General features: G+C 38.2%; 2 protein-coding genes across 2 annotated transcripts in view; one reads left to right on the plus strand and one right to left on the minus strand.

Moving 5' to 3' along the window:
* Positions 1 to 718, plus strand: part of INTS9 (integrator complex subunit 9) — a 65,323-nt gene extending 64,605 nt beyond the window's left edge. Inside the window, exon 17 of the mRNA XM_015812983.1 lies at positions 205 to 718. Coding sequence (XP_015668469.1) covers positions 205 to 381 — 177 coding nt within the window. The 3' untranslated portion in view covers positions 382 to 718. The remainder of the gene's footprint in view (positions 1 to 204) is intronic.
* Positions 719 to 12,041: 11,323 nt separating this feature from the next.
* Positions 12,042 to 22,762, minus strand: part of EXTL3 (exostosin like glycosyltransferase 3) — a 28,305-nt gene continuing 17,584 nt past the window's right edge. The window contains exons 2-5 of the mRNA XM_015812984.1: positions 15,998 to 16,125; positions 14,673 to 14,817; positions 12,511 to 12,639; positions 12,042 to 12,417 (exon numbers count right to left, since the gene is read on the minus strand). Of these exons, the coding sequence (XP_015668470.1) occupies positions 12,208 to 12,417; positions 12,511 to 12,639; positions 14,673 to 14,817; positions 15,998 to 16,125 (612 nt within the window). The 3' untranslated portion in view covers positions 12,042 to 12,207. The remainder of the gene's footprint in view (positions 12,418 to 12,510; positions 12,640 to 14,672; positions 14,818 to 15,997; positions 16,126 to 22,762) is intronic.

A 22,762-nucleotide genomic window follows, 5' to 3' on the forward strand; every position in this document is an offset into this window, starting at 1 on the left:
TACAGAATCTTGGATTGCAGCAAGTAGGTCAAAGAAAAAGAAGAAATATGATTTGTCTATTTTTAATACATATGTAGAGATGTAATTTATATTCCTAAATGACATATGACACAAATATTGACCAGATGCTTATCAGATGGAGGGTTTTAAATAGCTCCTATTTTAGCGGATTGTTTTTTTTTTCCTTGTCCACGGTGGCTGCAGCATGGCTTCAGTGACATCAAAGTGGAAGACACCCCAAAAGGGCATCTGGTGCTGTTCCAGGACGTGGAAACTCTAATCCGCATTGAAGAAGATTCGACCCACATCATGTGTGAGAGTGACGAGTCACTTAGGGTGAAGCTGCAAGACCTGGTCCTCAAATTCCTGCAGAAATTCTAGACTTTATCCTGCCAAAGTTACACTCCCTGCTCTCCTTAGCCTTCTGAAGAGGGAGAAGTCTAAACAAGGATTTGGGGTTACAAGGTGGGTGAGCAAGCTTGAAAATCATGTCTGCAGTTGCACACCTTTGATTTGTGAGAGACTCAACGGGTAGGTTTATATGAGCCAAAGTAAGGAGACCTGATTAATTCTGTCTAGATACCTTGCTGTAAAAATGCCCCTCTGTTTATTAACTGCAGCTTAAAGGATGAGATTTAGCTGATATTACAACTGCAGCAGAATCCAGAACAGCTGATGAACAGCCTTTCCTACCATCTGTCCTTTTTTACTAAAATTGGGAGAGAAATAAATGTTAAAGATGTATTTAGTTTCAAGTTTAATTTTATTTTTTAAATTTTGTAATACTGAACTTCTTTTAAAAATAAAATACAGACCTGCATTGTTTTAATTGATGGCTCATTTTAAATACATGATGAACATAATTGTAAGAAATTACGTCTTAGCTGAAGTTATTCAGAAGCTGCATTGGCCTTTCACAGATTTAAGTCCCATGTATGGGGAGTAGCATCAGCGATAGAACAAATATTCAGTTCCCCCAACCTCACCTCAGTTTTGAAAACATATTCTTAATTTGTCTACTGTTTGTCAGAAAAAGACAACTAAAACAAGAAAAGATAACGAGATCTGGGAGCAATGGAACTTGACATGGATTCATCCCTCCCCATGTGATTAACAGTTGTGGGGAAAGTGTAGGATGGGCAGGTATTCTGCAAATCTGATGTCGCTCCTGTGGTTGCTTCCATAACCTCATGAAGCTTATTTGACCACTTCAGATTATGGAACGCTTTTGTCTTCTTCAGATTCAGAGATCAAGCCCTAAAAACAATCTCATGTCAAGCTCTCCTGGCTCATGAATCACGAACATAAACTTGATTTTTATTTAAAAGTACATGGGAACTTAGTAGTTGGTAGCTGTAAGTCTTACCCTTAAGTAGTGCCCTGCTTACAATAGCATGTGCTTCTAAGTATACTTTCATTTTCTGGCACAGCTAGTCAGGCAGAAATATTACTATTATACAAGACTAGTCGTAGTAATGCACAATTTTCTCCTTTTGCTTTTTTTTTTTTTTTTTTTTTGAGAAAAAAAAATCCTTTAACATTCACTTGGGGAAGGAGTTGTGAATTGCATTACTTCCTCTATTCCTGGCCCAATCATGCAGAAAATGACTATCTGGTCACCTACAATGAAAAGCTTAGTTAAATGATCAAAAGATAGAGCAGTTGCTGCTAGTTGAGGACCCATTGTCACAATTCAGCCCCAGGATAGCTATTTAAGACTTGCTTATCTTCTCCTTTTCCATTCCTGAACAGACCCTGCATCATATACTTTTTTCCTCTCCTTGCTTGGTTCTTGAAATGGCAAAGTTTGGCTTATCTATGAATACTACTAAAACAAGCACTAGTTTTATTATGGACCCCAATGAAAGAGACTTGAGGGGTTTTTCCCATCATTATCACCCCCCTCCCCTCCCCGGGCTATAATACAGCCTCGGCACACTTTATATCAAAGTAGTGTAAACCCCACAGAGAGAGGTTTGACTGCCTGTGGCTGAGACATGACAACTGCTTTACAGAGCATGAGAAGAAAAGCTATTATTGCTTATAACAGTTGGTGACGCAGGTTACATGCCCATCACATTTATGTTAAATTGAAATAACACAGATGCAAACAAATTGGAACAGCAAGGGGCCAGAGACCTCCCCTACCGAGAAGCAATGCACAAAAGCCGATGTCTGAAATCAGGAACGTATTTCCCACTGGGGACCACAGCAAGTCTGCAATTACTTAGTAAACACAGTGGAGAATGAATAAACAGAGGCACACAATGAAAAGGCTTCAGCACCAGCCCCCTTGCCCACCCCACCTGCCCTCTTGCTGCATCTTGCTGCTTCTTGCAATTTTCCTCCCAAATTGTGTTCCATCAATGGGCAATTCCTTCAAGTTTGGCAGATGGATGTCAGCCCTCTTCAAAATGGGGGCGAGGTCTGTTTTTTCACAGTTCCATTAAACTGTAATTGTTTTCCCATCGTTGAAAAGGAGACATTGTTTTAGCTTTGTTTTAGTTAATAAAAAACAATGAAAGGAAAATTCAATGGGCAGCAGTATAAGGATATCAGGATTTCACTCAGTGGCTAGAAAAGGACAGAAAATATGCAAAATCTGAATGGCAGACAATCATTGTTTTCTGTACAAACAAACAAAAGAAAACCCCACCTGACCCTTATCTGAATGCAGATGGGGGTGGGAGGGTGGATAAATGTGTGTCTGTGTGCAAAAAGCAGAGGGAAAGAGTATTATTTTTAAAAAAAAGATTATATGGCATAATATAGAACATAGATTTCTGCCACAGCAAGACACCAGGTTTGATATTCAGCTTCAAAAAGTAACAGCAAACCAAACCAACCTATTTTAAAATATAAGATACAGGATTCAGTTCAAAACTGGGAAGCCTTGCTGATAAACATTTATAGAATGCAGCTTTCCATTACAGGGTTTTAAGGCTCTGTATCTTCAAAACATATTTCTGCAGTGAGAGATTTGACTAGAGATCATTAGATGTTCTAATACCTGCCTAATAGTCAATAAAATGCTTTGAACTTCTGAAATTGCCATAGAGTATATCCCTCACGTAGCACGACTGTTTCTGAATCATTACCTTGTTCTTGCCATTTAATATATTATCCTTATACTTAAATGTCACAGCTGTCAACAGCATTGAAGCTGATTTTTGTTGAATTTCGAAGTTGGATTTGGGAGATCACCAAGATGTGCCAGCAGCGTGGATTTAAAAGCCTCCTAGCAGGAAAACCTGGCATGGGTATCATGAAGCCTCCAGGGTGGCTTGACTTTTAGCAATGATGTGGCAGAACTATGCAGATCTTTAATGTCTGAGCCAGAAAAGGAATTTATTTGGTATTAGATTTATAACCCATCCTTTTGTGCAAGTGTTCAAGACTTAACTGGCCTGTGAATAGGTTGGGCTGAGTTTTTGTGGCTTTAAGACTCCTTTGTTTTCTTTTACAGAGTGTACCTCTTACTGTTTTTTATCAAATAGGCAAATGATGATATTTAATTTGGAATGGGAATGTAAAGCACTACACCCTTTATCATGCTTGGTAGAGAAGATTAAACCTGCTTTGAACGAGACAAAATGTGGGCAGTTACTTTCTGCATGTCCCCTAAGAGACAGGGTCTTAAGACTGCATCTGAGGGCCCGGGTCTTTCAGAATGCCATCATTTGGCTGGGTTCAAACAATACAATTATTGGGTTCTTGGTGTTCAACCAAGTTCAGAGAAAACCAAGAACTCAACTGCCTAGCCTTGAACTACATATATTCTTTATTAATGGAGCAATACAATTAACCTGATTACTGAATTAGTTCCTTTTCTGAATTTACCCAATGCTTTTGAATGGAAAAGACCTTAAAATTGATTTAATACTGTTCAGTTAATTTGATACACACCAAGTAGCAATACTTAGACAACCTTGTGTGTTTTGAAAAAGCCAAATAAAACTTCCCCCAAGTTGGCATGCTGAGCAGTAGGGAGGTCTGTTTCTCTTGCCAACAAACAGCTGGTTCTTGCTGCCAAAGCGGGTTCTTTGGTAGCCTGCTCCCTAGATCCGAACGGGAACATTTAGAAACTACCCAACACAACCTTGGACAACTGTGGCTTCACCTGGGAAAAGGAATCTTGAGGATCGCAATGCCCAGGAGTAGCCGTTAGAAAATTAGATCTCCATCTTTCCTTTCAACTGTTTGGTTTTTTTTTTTAAGTATGCCTTGGTTTTAACTGCACATTTTGAATGTTTTATCTTGATCTTTCTTTTAAAAGCAGAATGCTGATTTACTCTAATTCCTTGCTGGTTTTTAACATAAATTCTTTAAAGATTTTTCACTGTTTATTCTGCCATTCTGAATTACTTTCGCTTTCTCTGTATGGAAGTTGATGGAGATTTTCTGGGTAGTTAAAGTGACTTGTTTGGGTTTACATTCACATCACGTTTTCGCTACAGGAATTTCTCATTTTCTTAACTTTTTAAAAGCTCTGGTCTTAATTTTTTTAAATCTATTTATTTTATTCAAAAAAGTTAACTCCAATTTTTTTTAAAAAAAAAAAGCAGTAAAGACATTTTTAAAAAATGCATTAAAAAAACCTAATACATATAAACATATTAATTTTTAAATTTTTGATGGAAATTTTCCTTTTTTCTTTATCCGTTATTGTGAGAAATATTAACTCAGCATTTTCTGTGGCTACCTTGTTAGGGTATACATAACTTCCCTGTTTATGTCTAAAATGCACCAACTTAAATATAATGGTGACTGGGGAATGGTTTTATTATAACTAACTGATAAACAATTTGGACTGGACTTTTTTGGGAACATGGATCGACAACAGAGGTTTATGCTACTGGGATATAAGATAGATAACCTTGATTGTCATTTTTTCCTGTGGGCACATTGGCATATATTAAAAATGAAATTTACAGTAGTTGCTTCCTCTCAAAGATACACTTGTTAGGAAAATTCTCAACCGAAATCTTAAGGAAAAGTTATTCTATTAAGAATCAAACAAGGATATTTGATCCTGGCCTGATCAGAGATCATTATTGTGGTGATTTATGATAAGAAGCCATCATAGTCTTTCTACATATTCAATATAATAATAGATTGTTAACAGAGGGCTTTGAAGTTTAACTTTGCTGATGGTTCACCTGTTCACTTCTTTATTTTTCTATAGTAGCTAGATGGCAGGTCAAACTGATAGCAAGTAGATATAGAAGTTTATAAATTTGGGGCCTGCTTTCCAAGGGTGGGGGAAACTAATATTGTTGCAATACATTTAATACTCAACTGAGGGGGTATAATATATTTATTTGTAAAATTACTTTTTTTTTCTTGGAGTTTGTATTTTACCGTAACTCTGAATAAAAAAAAATGAAAAAAGAAAAAAGGAAGAAAAAGCCAAACAAGATCAGAGCTAGTTAATACTTGGAAACCCCAATGTTGAAGGTAAAGCCAGGGAGTTTTTACTAAATTCCCAAAAGATCACGTGAAGTATTAATACCACTTTACAATGCCTTGGTAAGGCCACACTTGGAATACTGGAATACTCTAGAAAGAGTACAGAGAAGAGCAACAAAGATGATTAGGGGACTGGAGGCTAAAGCATATAAGGAAAGGCTGCTGGAATTGGGTATGTCTAGTTTAATGAAGAGAAGGACGAGGATAGCAGTATTCCAATATCTCAGGGGCCGCCACAAAGAAGAGGGAGAAGCTATTCTCCAAAGTGCCTGAAGGCAGGACAAGAAGCAACGGATGGAAACTAATCAAGGAGAGAAGCAACCTAGAACTAAGGAGAAACTTCCTGACAGAACAATTAACCAATGGAACACCTGCCTCCAGAAGTGGTGAATGCTCCAACACTGGAAGTTTTTAAGAAGAAACTCGACAGCCATTTGTCCGAAATGGTATAGGGTTTCCTGCCTGAGCAGGGGGTTGGACTAGATGACCTCCAAGGTCCCTTACAACTTTATTATTATTATTATTATTATTATTATTATTATTATTATTATTATTATTATTATTATTATTATTATTAATTATTATTATTATTATTATTATTATTAATAATTACCACCAGTGGGAAATTGTTGCTACAAAACTAATCACCAGGAGTCAAATTTGATTGGCAAATAAATGCCTTTATAGTTAACGGATGCAATTAAGACAATGATTCAAACCAAAAGCTAGTTCCATTATCAGAGTAATATCTGATTAAGGTCACAAGACCCTGTTATCTATATGGAAATCCGGACTAGCTATATTACAATCTACAACTGCCATCTCCCTGATCCAGATGTGAAGGTATGTTTAAAAAATTTCACTCAGTCACCCACCTACAGATCTGGTCATCTGGAGAAGGGAGGGGCTGTAAAAATCCGCTGAAAATTAGAGTATGCGCCTTTACACTCAGCCCTAAGTCTTTAAGTGTAATAAATAATATTAACACTAAAATCTCCAATAATTCTCATGAAAGTCAATAGGACCAGGGATACCTCTCTTTGCCATATAAGTTAATATTCATATATATAAATAAGCATTGTAAAAAGTAGAAGCTGGAGTCTGCAAAATCCAAGATAATTCAAGACTATTTAAAAAATCCATGAATGCATCTAAGCATACAAACCGAATCTAAACGTTTTATTTAAAAAAATTTAAATGGGTAAGTGACAGCAGTCCAGTGCTTTGTTTGGAAGTTAATTAATTTTCCCAGCAGGAAAAAAAGTGATTGTGAACATTATTGTTCATTAATGCTTTGTGACTAGTTTTGACCCATTGCAATTGTTTTGTGAATGGACACATCCTCCCGTCACACCAGCCAGTTTGAAAGAGACAAGAATATGCTTTTAACATTCCAAATGTGCTCAAGGTTAAAAGAAGCTGGAGAGCCCCGTTATAACACAATCTTCAGTCATAACAAGGAAGGAAGGGCATTGTTCATATCTGAAACAGTCACTATTCAAGAGAGCTGGAAGGGAAGCTCAGTCCAGCATGAACAACATGAATATGCTTGTATATATCTTTTAACACCTGTTTCTAGCCTGGAGGAACTTTCTCATTTACTCCCACTACCAATCCCTTGTCTGTTTTGCCTTTTTAGATTCTAAGCCAGAGGGCAAGACGTATGCTTTTTAAATACTGTGACCCATTTTAAGATACAAGATTTGCCTAAAAACAGGGATAAAATGCAGTAAAGTAATCTATAAAATTAAAATGAAGGCTTCTAAAATTAGTTTTTCAGAACCCAACCATCTTCCACAGTTCAGCTTCATGTTAATGTTGAAGTTTTTTTTTTTTTTTAAAAAAAAACATAAATTGGTAGTCATGATAGATTCTTTGTCTTGAGTGCACCCTGCTTTTTCCTAGCCAGGGCTAATGCTTTGCACCCTCTTTAGACATAACCATCAGATGGAGAAGCCCCTTGATACCAAGGCAACAAGTCTGAAATGATCTCTCCTAAGGGACTGTTTGTTCCTCCTGTCCCCTCAGCTCCCAGGATAAAATTACAGCTTGTCATAAGCTCTAGGTCTTTTTCTGAAGATGACTGTTCCAGATGGAACACAGTAATAGTGTTGTATCTAAATCATTACAGCCATTGGCCAAAGTGTATGTTTTTGGTCGCTCCCTTGGGTTTTTCATTAAAAGCTGAATCAAAACAATTTTTCTGAATTCTTTCTATAGAGTATGTGCCTTTACAGCCTCATGTGCACTTGATCTACTCAATAAGATGTTTTTCCCAAAGTGCCAAACTCTTTTATTACCTGCACATGATTATTTTTTTGCAAATTCTACTAACTCTGTTCCTGACAATAACCAACTGCTTAGATATGGGTAAAACAGAAGGCCCTATCCTCTTAGGAATATTCCTGCCCCTTCTGTGAACAATGGAAACATGTAGGAGGCAGTTAAAGACCAAAGGAGGAAATATTGAACCCTGTTTTGCCTCCTCCCACTTGAAAGTAAAAAGGCTTTTACATGTAGGTTTATGACTGCCAGCATGCATACAACTACAAATTAAGGGTCAAATCCTTAAAAATCCAAATCCAATACAATTTCTCATCCTCCTTCCTAAAATATAAAATTAACGTTTTATTTTTCACATCTGTGCATTTCCACAAATAGTATTATCACTAACACCACAGCCAACATAACCACTGTAATAGTAATAATAAAAAAAGTTGCACAAATGAAAGCAAATGTAATTAAGACATTCAATGGTTCAGGGATGTTTTTAATTAATTTTCAATTCAGCACCATGGCCAGTTCTGTGCCAGAATGGTCAGCTGTTGACAATGGAGCACTTAGGGCCACTGCTTTTCAGTCTGCTTGGCTCACATGTTGCCATCATCAACTTTCTTTCATTGTAAATGGCTGACAATCAGACACATTCAAGGTAAACTCAGTGTTTATTTTATTCTTTTACAAAATTCAGCACATGAGTATTGTGGACAAGGCTTTAGAGCCCCAAGGTTTTAGACTGTTTTTTTTTCTTAAACCACTATTTAAAATGTGATGCTCACTGAGCTTTTAAACAAATCCCCTGTCCCAGAGTAGGGAGAAAGGAAGGGCCATTTACTGTGGTTGGCATTCAGAATGTCATGAAACTGGAATATTTCCCTCTGTTTTGTCATCCTGTTGGCTCATCTTCTCAAAGGAAAGGAAATCCACCCTTGTGACAGGAAAAGCATACTGACTACAGCAGAATATCAGTTGGAAATTTTTATCATGCATGGTCAAGATATGGTGAAACCGATTTACTTGAAGTCCTGATAAAAAGACAATTCATATGATTGCTGATTTTCTTTCTTCTTATTTTCACCGGAATAATGATACATTAAAAGCAACAAGTTCATTTTCCCAGCAGATCAAGCATGAAATGGAGAATCCGATAGAGTAAGATTCAATCTAAGCTTTTTAACATTCTAAGCCTTTCCAAATGCATGTTTGGGATGATATTTAAAGTGATAATCCATCACCAGTAGATACTTAAAATCCAAGAGGGTGTATGTATGATATGTATTTTATAAAAGAACAGATGCTACTTGCTTATGTACCTGAAGCATATTATGGCTGTAATCTGGGTTTTCTCACACATGATAGAGGTCTGGGAGCATCACAGCTCACTATGGACAATCAGGGCATCCCTACCTATTGAGGGTGACAACTTGGATTAATTGCAAGCTATAGCACAAAGATAGATGAACTCCTGTTGCAGCATAAACATTCCAAGCTTAAGAAAAAAATACAACCTCAACTCAAAACTGATGCTTGAAACAACTGAGTAAGCATATGCATTGGAAAATGAGATAAGTCACATATTTACCAGGAAGTAATTTTCTGAGCAAGTAGCAAGAGTCAGAATAAGACAAAATATCATCAACACATAGCTACCTCCACCCCTAAAAGGCTTAGCTTAAATTGAGTATAATGAACAATGCCCTGAATACACTTAGGTCTGTATGAGCATGCTGACTAAATGTGTAAAAGAGTGGTCACAACAGGCCAGTCAAACTCAATTTAAACCAAACAGGCCAGTCAAACTCAATTTAATACTTCCAACTTGCCCTTCCTTTTGCCTTTTCTTTGGGGGGCATTCAACCACCTATGAGTTCAGCAGCATCACTAAATAACTGCAGTTTAAATGTAGGGCAAGGACCCACTTAAGTGAGGAATGATCAGCACATAAAGAGGTATTCTGTTACTTTATCAAGGACAGATCTGTGTTGTTCTCATGCAAATGAGAGACCATATATTTATGTAGGATTGGCCATTCCTTAAGACTATTATAGGACTGATAACTGTGAGCATTTGTAATTTAGAGTAAATGTTAAAAGGGGAAATAAGGAAATGGTTAGTTAATGCTGCCCAGTAACATTCAATACAGCTAAGCTACAAATAAGCAGTGCAACTCTACGGAAGTTGTGGCATTACCAAATGGTCCATGGGGGAGAGGCACATAGAAATTATATTCCCTCAGAAACATTTGTTACAGGGGCTGACAACTTTTCTAGATGCTATAGGAATATGTATGGGTAATTTATTATTTTCCCAGAAATAAAAAGAAAAAATTGAAGTGAAGACTCAAATAAAGTGAGGGGTTTAGAAATGACAACAGTTATTACATCCATTTTTCAGTTGCTCAAAAACCGTTTACTGGTGGTCTAGTTTGTGAAAGAGTGTACTGGAATGGACATCTTTAAAAATTAGCAACTTTGGGTATGAAAGGTCTAGGCACAAAAAATGTAATAGAAAGGTAGAAAGAAATGGAGCTTATACATTAGTTGAGACTCAGTCACACACCTACACACACACTGCCAACAAGAAATTTCCAGAATGTTTTAACAACGGCTATGAATGTAGTGAAAGTGAAAAAGGGATATAAGGAGGGAAAGGGCTAAGAAACTAGGCCACAAAAACCCTGTTGAGTTCATGCCTGTGTCTGCAGAATTGATCCTGGAGGTCGGAATCGATACAAATTCCATTAGCAAGCCAAAACCATCTCTTTGTCTTGAACACAACAGACCCTTGACCACATAGAAGGAAGGCAGGGGACAGAATATATCTGCACATGCAGGAGATGTAGAAGTATGGCAGGTTCACTGGAAGTCCTCATCCAAAGGATTTTGAGAAAGATATCACTCTTTTCTGTACTCCAGTTCAGCCTCCTTGCAGACACATCTGCTTCTGTTAGCATGTTATTCTGTTGGCACTATGCTCATAAGTAACATAGCTCTCCATATTTTATAGCTGTATTCACATGTCACATCGAAATACAAACTACAGGTAGTCCTCGACTTACAACAGTTCACTCAGTGGCTGTTCAAAGTTACAACAGCTTTGAAAAAAATGACTTATGACCATTTTTCACACTTATGACCGTTGCAGCATCCCCATGGTCACGTGATTGACATTTGGATGCTTGACAACTGACTCAGTGTCCTTGGGTCATGTGATCACCTTTTGTGACTTTCTGACAAGGAAAGTCAATGGAGAAGCTAGATTCACTTAACAACCGTGTTACTAATTTAACAACTGCAGTAACTCACTTAACAACAGTGGCAAGAAAAGTCGTAAAATGGGACAAAACTCACTTAACAATTTTGTCACTTAGCAACATAAATTTTGGGCTCAACTGTGGTCGTAAGTTGAGGACTACCTTTAGCAATCAACCAGTTTAGCTTCCCATGCTCTCCAAACTCAACCTGTGCGGTTAGTTTATGTTTCAATATGTCATGAAAACCCAGAAAATTGGGCCAATTGAATAAAACCATAGTCCAGTTAACCGTAAGTAAACTTGGCATGAAAACAGAATCAATAAATAATCTGTCAATCAGGAGCTCTGATCCGAACCAAAGCTTCCAAGGCCAGGGAGACAGTGGAACAGAGCTTTGCTAATGGCAGAGAAAGCAGCATCAGGATCTGGGAAGGAAAAGTAGAAAGGGGGTTCCAGCTATCTTTCCTCTGAGGCAGCAGCAGCAGCAGCAGTGAACCGTTGGGAGCACAGACAGGAAGTCACCGTGGTGTTGTCAGCAGGCACACAGGACAGGCAGCGTTCTGGGAGGACCTTGCTCTACAATGAGGTCAGTGAGAGAGAAAAGAAGGAAAAACCTTGACCATAGCAATTAGCTCCTTGGAGCTACTAAGGGAAACAGATGAGATCTGGGATTCCGGCTGAAGGGAATGTGTCATTTCCTCTGTGAAATCCCCAGCAGATCTTAAGCACATTAGACCAAAGAGCAAGCAGTTATAAGCCTCTGGTGACCAAATCCAACTTTCTCAACTGCATAACTTGATCACTGAGGAATATAGGAATTTCTTAGGTCTCAGCTTCCCTCCAAGCAAACATTAGGGCTGGGAAGAAAAGAAAAATCAAATAATAACCCCCTTCCTCCTCCTCCTCCCAAAAGGTCTTAAAAGGCATATCTAAAAACATTTTCATTTTAAATAATAATTAATATTTTTAAAACCCCAGTTATACCCTTGGCGAAACAACTTACTGGGGATCTAAAGAAAGTCTTTTATTTTATTTTTTCTGAATAAGTGAGTCAAAGCTGTCTCTTTCAATGGAGTCCTGTGCCATACAGTTCTGGCAGGCTTGTGTCCCAGTTGAAACAGAAAAGGGCCATCTGTCCCCCAGTTCATTAACCTTTCTGCCTTGGCCATAGGCCAGTTCCAGACATCCATAGCTGTGTCTTCTGTTCAGATGAATTTGAAACATTTAGTCTTGTCGTGTGGTAACCGGGTCTTGAAGAGAACCGAATCAACACGGAACTGCGTATACAGCAAGGGCATGTAGCCGTACACTTTGACAAAGAAGTTGATGCATTTGTGCCGCTCATGGAAATGGGAGTCATCATGAGAGAGTGCCTGAGGACAGCCAGGGCAACGGAAAGTCCACCGGGAAGTCACCTGGGCACAAGAGAGCAGGAAACATGATAGTATTACTCACGTTCTTGGGGGGGGGGGGACTGCCTTTTTCTCACTATTTCAACAAGCACTGACCTTGATTGGTGGTTTCCTAGTAATATGAGAAACCAGGAAGTTCATGGCAATATCCTCACAGTTGATATATTCATCTACCATATCACGGATGGCCTGTGGCATCACGTAAGAATACAGGTAGGCGTAGTACTACAAGCAGAATAAAAAATGAGCACACATTAAAAAAAGGGCTGAAAGTACGAAAATGTTACTGAATAAGCAGAAGCAAAATCTTTTATCGGATGAAATTAGATAATCATACTAATTTCACCCTTTAACCAAGATACACACCTATAATAAAGTTTTCATGACAGCTAACATATGTGCTCTGTAAGAGTCAAAGTGACATCCCCACCACAAATGGAAACTTGAATTTATTATCTCTAGAAACAACTTCTCACTGGAACAACGGAACTAGAATGAGTCTGGATATAAGGCACCAATAGGCACCTTGGTGTCCTCCAGATGTTCTGCTGCTCCATACTCATAACCTCCACGCAACATGGTTAATATCAAGGGATGGTGAACACTGCAGTTCAAAATAACAGAAAAGGCAATTGCTTCCATATCCCTCCTTTAAGTTATTTCCAAGCAAGGACAGGAAAAACAGTCCCACCAGCACTCTATATAGGCCTATTTCTTGTCCTGTGAACTATTTTTACAAAAAAGAACTGCTTTTAATTATTAGAGAAGACAGTTCAAATTAATGATTTTTTGAAAAAGATGATGCCATTCTAAACAATTCATGATTAAATAGATTAATTACAAAATATTTTATCAGATGAAGTTACATAATTATACTGTACAGATAGAGAGAAACAAGTAGTCCTCAACGTACGACCGCAATTGAGCCTCAAATTTATGTTGCTAAGTGAGACATTTATTAAGTGAGTTTTGCTGCATTTTACAACCTTTCTTGTTAAGTGAATCACTGCAGTGGATAACATGGTTGTTATATGAATCTGGCTTCCTCACTGACTTTGCTTGTTAAAAGGTCTCAAAAGGTGATCATGTGACTCTGGGATACTGCAACCGTCATAAATATGAGTCAGTTGCCAAGTGTCTGGATTTTGATCACGTGACTATGGGGATGCTGCAACAGTCATAAGTGTGAAAAATGGTCAGAAGTCACTTTTTTCAGTAACTTTGAACAGTCACTAAATGAACTGTTGTAAATTGAGGACTACCTATAGTTAAAAAAATAAACATACAGCCCAAGTAGATTGGAGTAATCAAGAATCCTAATTTTGTAAAAAAAAAAAAAAAAAAGTGGGGGGGGCACTGTCTTAGTTCAGTTCCTGCAAATGCTCTACTTTTCTACTCTTGAGTCCGTCAAATCACCAACAGGAGGGTGTTGCACAAGGTAGAGGCAGCCACAGGAAAGTTCCACTTCTCCACTTCTAAATCCCACTAGATGGCAAAATTGCAGAAAAAGGATCTGGGGTTCAATCTCTCTAGCTGATCTTGTAGGACAGAAAAGACATTCTTAGGGACAGACGGTTCTGCAAATATTCAGGTCCTATGCCCTATAGGGCTTTAAAGGTGATAAATAAAAATTACAAACTACTAGAAAGAGAGAGAAAGAGAAAGATTAAGATCAAGTTTCAAAAAAGAGAGAAGTTGCTTCAGAGATGCAATAGGCAATTTGTAACTCAAGTTCAATAATCCCAATGAGCAAACAACTCTATTCAGTCCAAACCCAGGATTTTGACCATACAATAAAATGTGGCCCTTGATAGGGAACAGCAACATACAAATTACTAGTAGCTGTCCTTCTTTACTTTCAACATAGAGTACAACAAAGCCAAACATACTTGCACAGTAACACATAGCACATAGAACTGTTCCTGGAACACACAGAAATGCTCCTGATTTCAATCTGCGACCAGGAGCATTTCAATTTCCAGACTACACTTGCTTTGGGAAACTGAGGACAAAGCTTAAATTCACCACAATTAGTAATCTTGCAGTGTTTCTCAATAGAACAAATATTTGGTCTAAGTCAGGGGTGTGAAACTGCCGGCCTACGGGCTGGTTTCATCATACCGAAGCCACGCCCACCCCATTGCCGGCAATGCAAAAAGAGTCGCGATACGTCGTGACACGTCACGTGACATGGCGAGTTTGACACCCGTGGCCTAAGTCATAAGAGATATAGTTCTCTCTAAGGACTTGCTCCTTACTTTGTGGAAAAAAGCAGCACCCGTCAGCACCATGGACAGTTCACAGGAGTAATTGGAGTTGTAGAGCCAGGACTGGTGAGGGATGTCCCATGCATGGTACCTCCCAGGGAATCCTACAATGCGATCCCGAGCTTCTCTCCAGACCCTACAAATACAAAGAAAATAACTTAAGCAGGCAGAGAAGAGGTGGAACATGTTGGACAGACAACAGAGAGAAATTCCTAGATCACAATGGTTACGATTATTGAATTATCTACATTACACATTTAGATTTTAAATTTTAGTTTAAATGGTTCTTCCACCCCCACTTTCTAGATTTGGGATGAATGGGCCTCCACTTTAGATGCATTGAATATTACTACAATAATGCGCTCAACCCTTTTTGTGAGAGAAACTGGTGAAGTGAGATAACATTCTGACTCTCTTTTTCATTGCTTGATTTTGAGCACAAATAACAATCAAAATTCTAATTATTTATTTTGGGAGTGAAACCTGAGACCGTCTCCTATCAAGACTATATTCAGACATTCCAACACTAGGACAGCGTAAAGCTTTTGAAAAAGGAGCTTCACAATGGCAGAAATGAATAGAAAGCACCTCTTTCCAAACCATTAAAGCAGCCACATCATTTTCAATGACATTTCTCTATCTTTCTGAAGCAGTTGTCAAAGCTTTGGAACCAATTTGGTTGCTTTTAACAATTTGAAAAGAGCTGCTTTTCTTGCACAGGAAATTTTATCCAAAAATCCCGCCTTCTTCTTGCTGTTCTATCTTCCAATATTGGCTTACATCCCTACCTGTGATATTCCCATGGCTGTTTATGTCATGCCAGCAAACAACAGGCTCTTTTAATAGTAGTATAAATAGCAATTTGTTACTAAAAATGAAGTGTGCTAAAAATGAGTGTCTCCATATGGTGGGAATTAAGAACAGAGAGAAATGCAATCTTTCAGAAAATATCCTATAAAATTGGGAAAGATTATTTTCAATTTTAAGGAGGGAACAGAGGGAAGAGAAGATAGTCAAGATAATTGCACTTGTTCTGTTTTAAAAATATTATAAATAGAACACATGCACACACCCTCTTATTATTGAGAAGAGGAAATAATAATAATGTATGAAGAACAGTGTTATAATGGCAAGTATGAAAGTAAGTTACACATTGGCTTCAAAATTCTATCATTCCCAGTCAGCACAGAAATGGCCAAGGCAGGTTAAGGATAACAGAAATTATAACCCACAATATCTGCAAATCTTGATAGAAACAGAAAATTAGTTCAGATCTGATACTAATGGCTGACGATTAAAAATTAGATTTCACTCACCGGAATCCAAACATGATCTCATCATGGCGAAGGTGGGCATCATCATCAATGGACAAAATGGCTTCTGTTTCAATCTCATCCCAGGGCAGAAACCGATTATTCAAACTGTTCTTCTCAGTCCGTACCACCTAAAAATATATACACTTTTAGACTTGTTTTTTGTCTTTACTTTATGGTGTAGCATGTTATAATGGCCATAATAGATATAATCACACCAGAATTTGTTTAAGCAGATATAGTTTTTTTTTGGGGGGGGGGGGTTATTTGCATAAAACTTTTTCATGGGGAAAATAGCAAACACAAAGTGCACAGTTTGAATTGGTATATATCTATTCAAAGAAAGATTATGGCACTCAGTTGCCAAAGATTTTATTGCCTCTTTCTGTCTCTTGGGGTCCTTCTTTGAGGGAGATGGGCAGTTCAGAAAATTGAAAAATAATTCAACAAGCAAACAAAGAAACAAATAGGGAATGGGAAGCCAGGGTTTGGCTGGAAGCAAAATCACTGATCTCTACTCAGCGTATTCTTTGTGAGTTCATCATGCTTGGATATATATTCATTGTAGAGCAACTATTTGCCTCCTTGGGAGATCAGAATATAAACTGCTGTTCTAAAATATCCAGTTCCCACTGCTAGAAGCATAAATAACTCTCTCCCACAATCACCAGAGTGAGATTTTTTAAAGCAAGCAATGCCTACAAAGAAAGATAGAGGACTGTGGCAATAAAAGATCATTAAATAAGAGTACCCTTGGATCCTGTCTAAAAAGAAATCCTACCCTGAAATTGTTAACAGTGGAAAATATTTATTAAAAAGAACTGGGTGACGGTTGATATGATTAAGATCCTGCATTAAGTCAACATTAGCCTTCCCCCCTGCCAACAGCTAACAGAAAGAAAAAGGGAAGCAGCATTTTAGAAAATATTAATCCAAAGCTGAAACATAATTAATTAGAAGGAAAAGCACAGTAAAAACTGAATGGTTAATCAATTCCTATGCTCCAATGCACAGAACTTCCCACTCTGGGTTCTCCTGACCTCTGGACATTTAAAAAAAAAAAGACATGCTATACTGTAGTCCCAAGCCTCTACTATTACAGCATGATCTATCCTCTGTAACAGGGGTGTCAAACTCGCAATGTCACGTGACGTGTTGTGACATATTGTGACTTTTTTTTCCATTGCCTGCAATGGGATGGGCATGGTTTTGGCATGATGCATCCGGCCCACGGGCCAGCAGTTTGACACCCCTGCTCTGTAAGAAGGATATGAAAGCGAAATACTTCCAAACACTGAAAACTAAGGATGAAATAATGGAGGAACTGTTACTTATTCAAAGCTCTATGTGCATCCATTATAGCCTCATCTCTATGAAGATTGCAAAGCTATAGATTATGTGCAAAAGATACACAATGCACATATATACAGTATATATATGCATTCATGGAACATAGCATTTGTTTTTTATAAGGAAATTAATAATATCATACAATCTTAAAAATATCGAGCTGTTCTTTTCTCAGCAATTATGGTGGCTGAGAGAAAAATAATAATTAAAAAGCAAAATTAGTCTTTATATTTCCTGCATCTTATACATAAAATTGTCTACACCACGGAGTGCATTCAGAGAAATTTTACATTTTAGTTCCACAGAGTTTGGGTAACCATCAATAATCATTATTACACTAACAACCATGCACCTATACAGCTATATTGATTTTTACAGAAGGAAAGAGTATTTACTTGGAGATATTTAAGGTGCAAAAAGCCTGTGAATCAATATGTTCTAGGGAAATGTCTCAACCAGTTATATCAATTCTCCAACTACTTTCCTGTGAAGACCACCATAGACAGAAAACACTGCTGAGGAAAAAGAAAGTGCTTTTTTTCTTAGACTATCTGAAATAAGCAGCTTGATACCAGAAAACAGATTGAGCTCATAATCCTGAATACATTCACTAAAAGTAAGGTCTGATTTAAATCTAAGATATTCATTTGGATACTATTTGCAATAATCTGCTATAATATACCATATATACTACACACAATATACAGCGAATACACTGTAAGAGATTAGTAAAACAAACAACATAAACCAAACCTGAGGATTTTGCTAGCTGAAAACCTTTTCTCTTAATATCTAGGTGACATAAGAGTCTTTCTTCTCCTCTCTAGTAAAACAATTACCTATTAGATAGGCTAATTAGAAGAATCAGTGAAACACATCAGGGATGAAGGGCCATATTTGACATTTGAGTAGAATACCATAGATCAGCTCCAAAAAGTAGATAGAATCAAACCAAACCTAACCTTAAATTGATTTAATTCAGATGTGACACTAAATATTTTATTTTTTGGGTACTGCATTTAGTACTTTCCCCCCAATATGACAGCAAGGTATAAAAGGGTTCAAAGAAATGCAGATAAGGATGTGCACTTCTGCTTTATAAGCAAGAATATCCAAATCAAGTTGTGTATGATTGGAACTTATCAAATCCAATCTATAGAAATCAGGATTTCATAAGCAAATTTGTAAAAGGTTTATGAGTATCCAGGTTTGGTGTTAGACAAGCTCCCAAGCAGCTACCCAAATTCTGCAGACAATATGACCATTGTCATAGATTATGGAAGTTGTTTACACTGGTGGAGGTCAGCTAGCTAAAATTTCATTTTGTTAAATAGGGCCCAGTGCTCAAGTTTGTTGAGATCCATATGGATACTGAGCCCATCTTCTGGAATGTTGACTATTCCTGCCAGTTTAGTGTCATCTGCAAATATGATGAGTTCCCCTTCTATTCCCTCATCTAAATCTAAATACCTCTCTAAGCAAAGATAGTATTGCTATCAATATTGATGCCATTATGGAAATATTTTTTTGGGGTTCTGTAACATAATTACATTCACTATATGGCTGCTTGGTGAATAATGGGATCCACAACTCTTTCACACTGAGGAAATAACAATCTAAAAGAAACAGCAAGGATAGAAAGATATAGACAAGTACCTTCTTTCTTGAAAAGCAAGTTTCTAACCTCAAAATAATTTGAAGGCCCAAACTGGACACAGTTATAATAATATCATTTTCAATAAACTAATATTACCAGTTAAAATAGTATTCAGTTTGGTTACATGGCTGATCATATATTTTTTTTCATTTTTATTCAATTAAGAAATTAAGCAACCAATCTTATCTATTAAGAGTCCTGGTGGCGCAGTGCCCACAACCTGGAGTTTGATCCTGACAGGGCTCAAGTTTGACTCCGCCTTTTATCCTTCCAAGATCGGTCAAATGAGGACCCAGATTGTTGGGGGCAAGATGCAAACAATGCTGACCTTTTAAACTGCCCAGAGAGTGCTATAAACACTACGGGGCAGTAGATAAGCCTAAATGCTATTGCTATTAATCAGTACCAGATTCTGGCTAGCCCAGCACTGAGCATGAGAAGAAAATTCAAAGGTAGCATTAAAACAGCATTTAATCCTGCCAATTCAAAACTCTGCTTCACTTGGTCCCATTATCATATTATCACAGGACGGTTTTTAGTGCTTATGTTTCAAATTAAATGTCAAATATAATTTCCTGCCAGAACAAGGAGCATGTCTGCTCCCTTGAAGGGGTTCTGACATGGTGACTCAGCATACAGCATCTCATTCCTGCCCCAAAACGGGAAGGGATATGGAGGCCTCTCCCTGTTCCACAGAAAATCACAGGCACCTGAAAAATGTCTTTGTTAACAAACCAAAGCAGGCTGCGCGCTTCCTTAGTTTCATTCTCCCCTCTTTGTATGAGAACAAACTGTTGGCTTGGATCACACTGCGGCAATTCCACACTAGCTATTGCAATACCAGAACTGCTTTCAAGAAAATAGCAAAAGAATGAAGGCAAGCATAAGTTCCCACAATGCCCACTACAAAGATGGGATCCACAGGATATGCCTCTTTGAAGCAGGGAACATCTCTAGTTCCTTACTCAGAGAAATAAATAGTGGCATGGTAGGAGTCATGCCACTTTGTCTTCTCGTAGGTTGAACCAACCAACTGGCAAGGACAAGATGCCAGGGTGACTGAAATGCTTCTGCCAACAGCAAAAAGGCCCTCTGCAGCTTGAGGGTTCTGAATGAGAGAAACTGGTGTTAAATGATCATTAAGACCATGATAACAGGTGGCTACCAGTCATGCCAGGTGCTTCTTTTTATGTTTTAAAGGAAAGCTGTCTCTGCAAAAGGTTGAGAAGCACTTCTTAAATTTGAAGTTCAAGGTGCACATGGTAATGGTGCTTCCCTTGGCAAAGCTTCTAAATATTTGCAAGAAAAGTAGAGTTACCAAGAGATTCAAACATAGTTAGTAACTTTGTGACGGTGTTTTGACACTCTTACTTAAAGCAAGGTTAATCGTATGATCACTCATTATAACTCATCACTTAACACCTTTATTGAAGAGGCTCTGGAGATATTTTTTTTTCTCTACTCTCGGATACAGACATGGGGTGACAAGGCAAAGATTGTCTGCATTAACAAGAGTTTAAAGTACAGAAAGGTCAAGAACAAGCACAACTCCATACTTTTCTTATTATGCATACTGTTTTGATTCTGGAGGATCTTATGTGGAGCAGATCCTACCTTTTAAATCAAGAGTCCTCAACCCCCAGTCCGTGGACCGGTACCGGGCCACACAAACAAGCAAAGCCCCATCTGTGGGATGCAGGCAGCACACAAACACCCTCCGGTCTGTGGAAAAATGTTTCTCCATGGAACCGGTCCCTGGTGCCCAAAAGATTGGGGACCTCTGTTTTTAACAACTGGGGAAGGGGAGAAAACAATACTCCTGCTGAAGGCAGATGGACAAAAAAAACCCTGTAAGCGGGCACAGGGGCACAAAGATGAACTGTAGGATTCTACCTTATGGTATGATGGTTAGAACATTTTCCTGAGGAAAGCAGGAAGACGAAAAATGGGAAAATTGATGGTTTGGGAAGCAGCAAGGCCAAGATAACCAAGATAACCTTCTGCCATGAATAAAGTGGAAAAATAGGGAAGAAAGAACAATGGTTATTTCTCACTGTTTTTCCTCATGCTTTCTTCAGTATGCAATCATTTACTGTGATAACCACCTCCTCCTCCCTTACACAAAATGAGTCTTCCTATATAACAGATCCTACCTTTTTACGTGTTATTCATGCCAGGCTGTAACTTAAGGGCCTTAGTTGGCCATCCATGACTATCATAAATCATCCCGCATGAAGATAAAATATAACTCCATGTAAAAGTTATTTCACCTCCTTCATTTTGTCATATAGATTTTTCTACCACTAGGCCAAATGGGTTTAATACTTTTCACTTTCATTAAGTTACTTACCAATTTAGATCTAATAAAAGTATACAAAATGCCTCACAATCAAAAGATTGTATCCTCAAAATGGCCTTTTTAAAGGTCTTCAGCCAAAAAAGCAAAGTCCTTTCTTCTAAGTATTTTGGGTGGTATTTCTTTTAAAATTATCACATCATGTCCTAAAATTTGAAATCTCTGTTTATAAAAAGCTTGAATAATTTCATTGCGGATTGATTTTTTTGAAAAGTAAACAACAACATCTCTTGGAAGGTTTCTCTGTCTCGCCACCCATGAGTTAACTCTAAAAAAATTTTCCACTTCTCTCATGATTTCTTCAGGTTGGCAGGACAAAACCAAGGCCAATTCTGCTGCAATTTCCTCCTGCAGTTTTTCTTGAACATTTTCTCTCAATCCTCTTATTCTCAACGCATGTTCCATTTCTCTAAATTGTGACATAAGAATCTCATTCTGATTTACATCAGTATTCTCTTCCACTTTCCCCATTCTGATTTCCAAAACTTCAATATGTTCCTCCATGTCTTCCACCCACCCTGCAATGCGATCTACATGATCAGCCAAGCCTTGCAATGCAAACACTATATCATCTCTCAGCTCAACATTTTTTTCTTCAAGTTTTTCCTCAAGTTTCTTTTCAAACAGCTCGTCCATTTCACATCTAATCTGTTTGGCAGTGTCCTTTAAGGCATCTTGTAAATCTTTCAATGTTAAAGCTGGCATTGGAGGAGAGGGTGGGGGAGTAGGTTTTGTCTGCTGTGATATCTGTACAGCTGGAGAAGAAGAGCTCAAGCCTTTCTGAGGAGGAAAAGTTCCCCCACGCGTTGAAGCCATTTTATTTACTCTTCCCCTCTTCTCTAATTTAATTTATATAATATAATGTCCAGTAAAATTTTATTAAAACTGCCACCAAAAGCAGAAACAGATAGCTTGCCCACCAGCAATACAAGCAAATCTAATACAATAGTAGTCCAGCAGAAAGTGAAAGCAGAATTGAAAGTCCTCAGAAAGTGAAAGTCTCTGTTAAAGAGCAAAACGCCCTTCCGCGGCCATTTTTTTCCCCTTTCTTCTTAAACTTTAAACATCGATGGAGAAGTTATTAAATTCAGAGCTAAAGGCTCAAATCCTTGCAGCTCCCAAGCACCTGGATCGCTCTGTCACGAGTGTTCTTAATGAGTGCTAGAGGGTATTCGTCTCCAACTCAGGTGCAGACCGAAGCAAGTGACCTTGCCTCCGTCGGGCTTCACACCTCTGCAGGGACTGAGGCCCCCTTGAGTGGAAGTGGGGGTGTCGATATTTTGACACTCTCGAGCCCTCGAGATGGGGATAGTCCCTTCGAGGGGGGGAGGGGAAACGGGAGGGAAGGGGATTCCAAGCCACGGAGCAGCTGTTTGGCGCTGCTCCTGTGGCTTTTACGCGTCCT

Source organism: Protobothrops mucrosquamatus, unplaced genomic scaffold (genome assembly GCF_001527695.2).
Source record: "Protobothrops mucrosquamatus isolate PMUCROS unplaced genomic scaffold, P.Mucros_1.0 scaffold125, whole genome shotgun sequence".
Taxonomy (NCBI): domain Eukaryota; kingdom Metazoa; phylum Chordata; class Lepidosauria; order Squamata; family Viperidae; genus Protobothrops; species Protobothrops mucrosquamatus.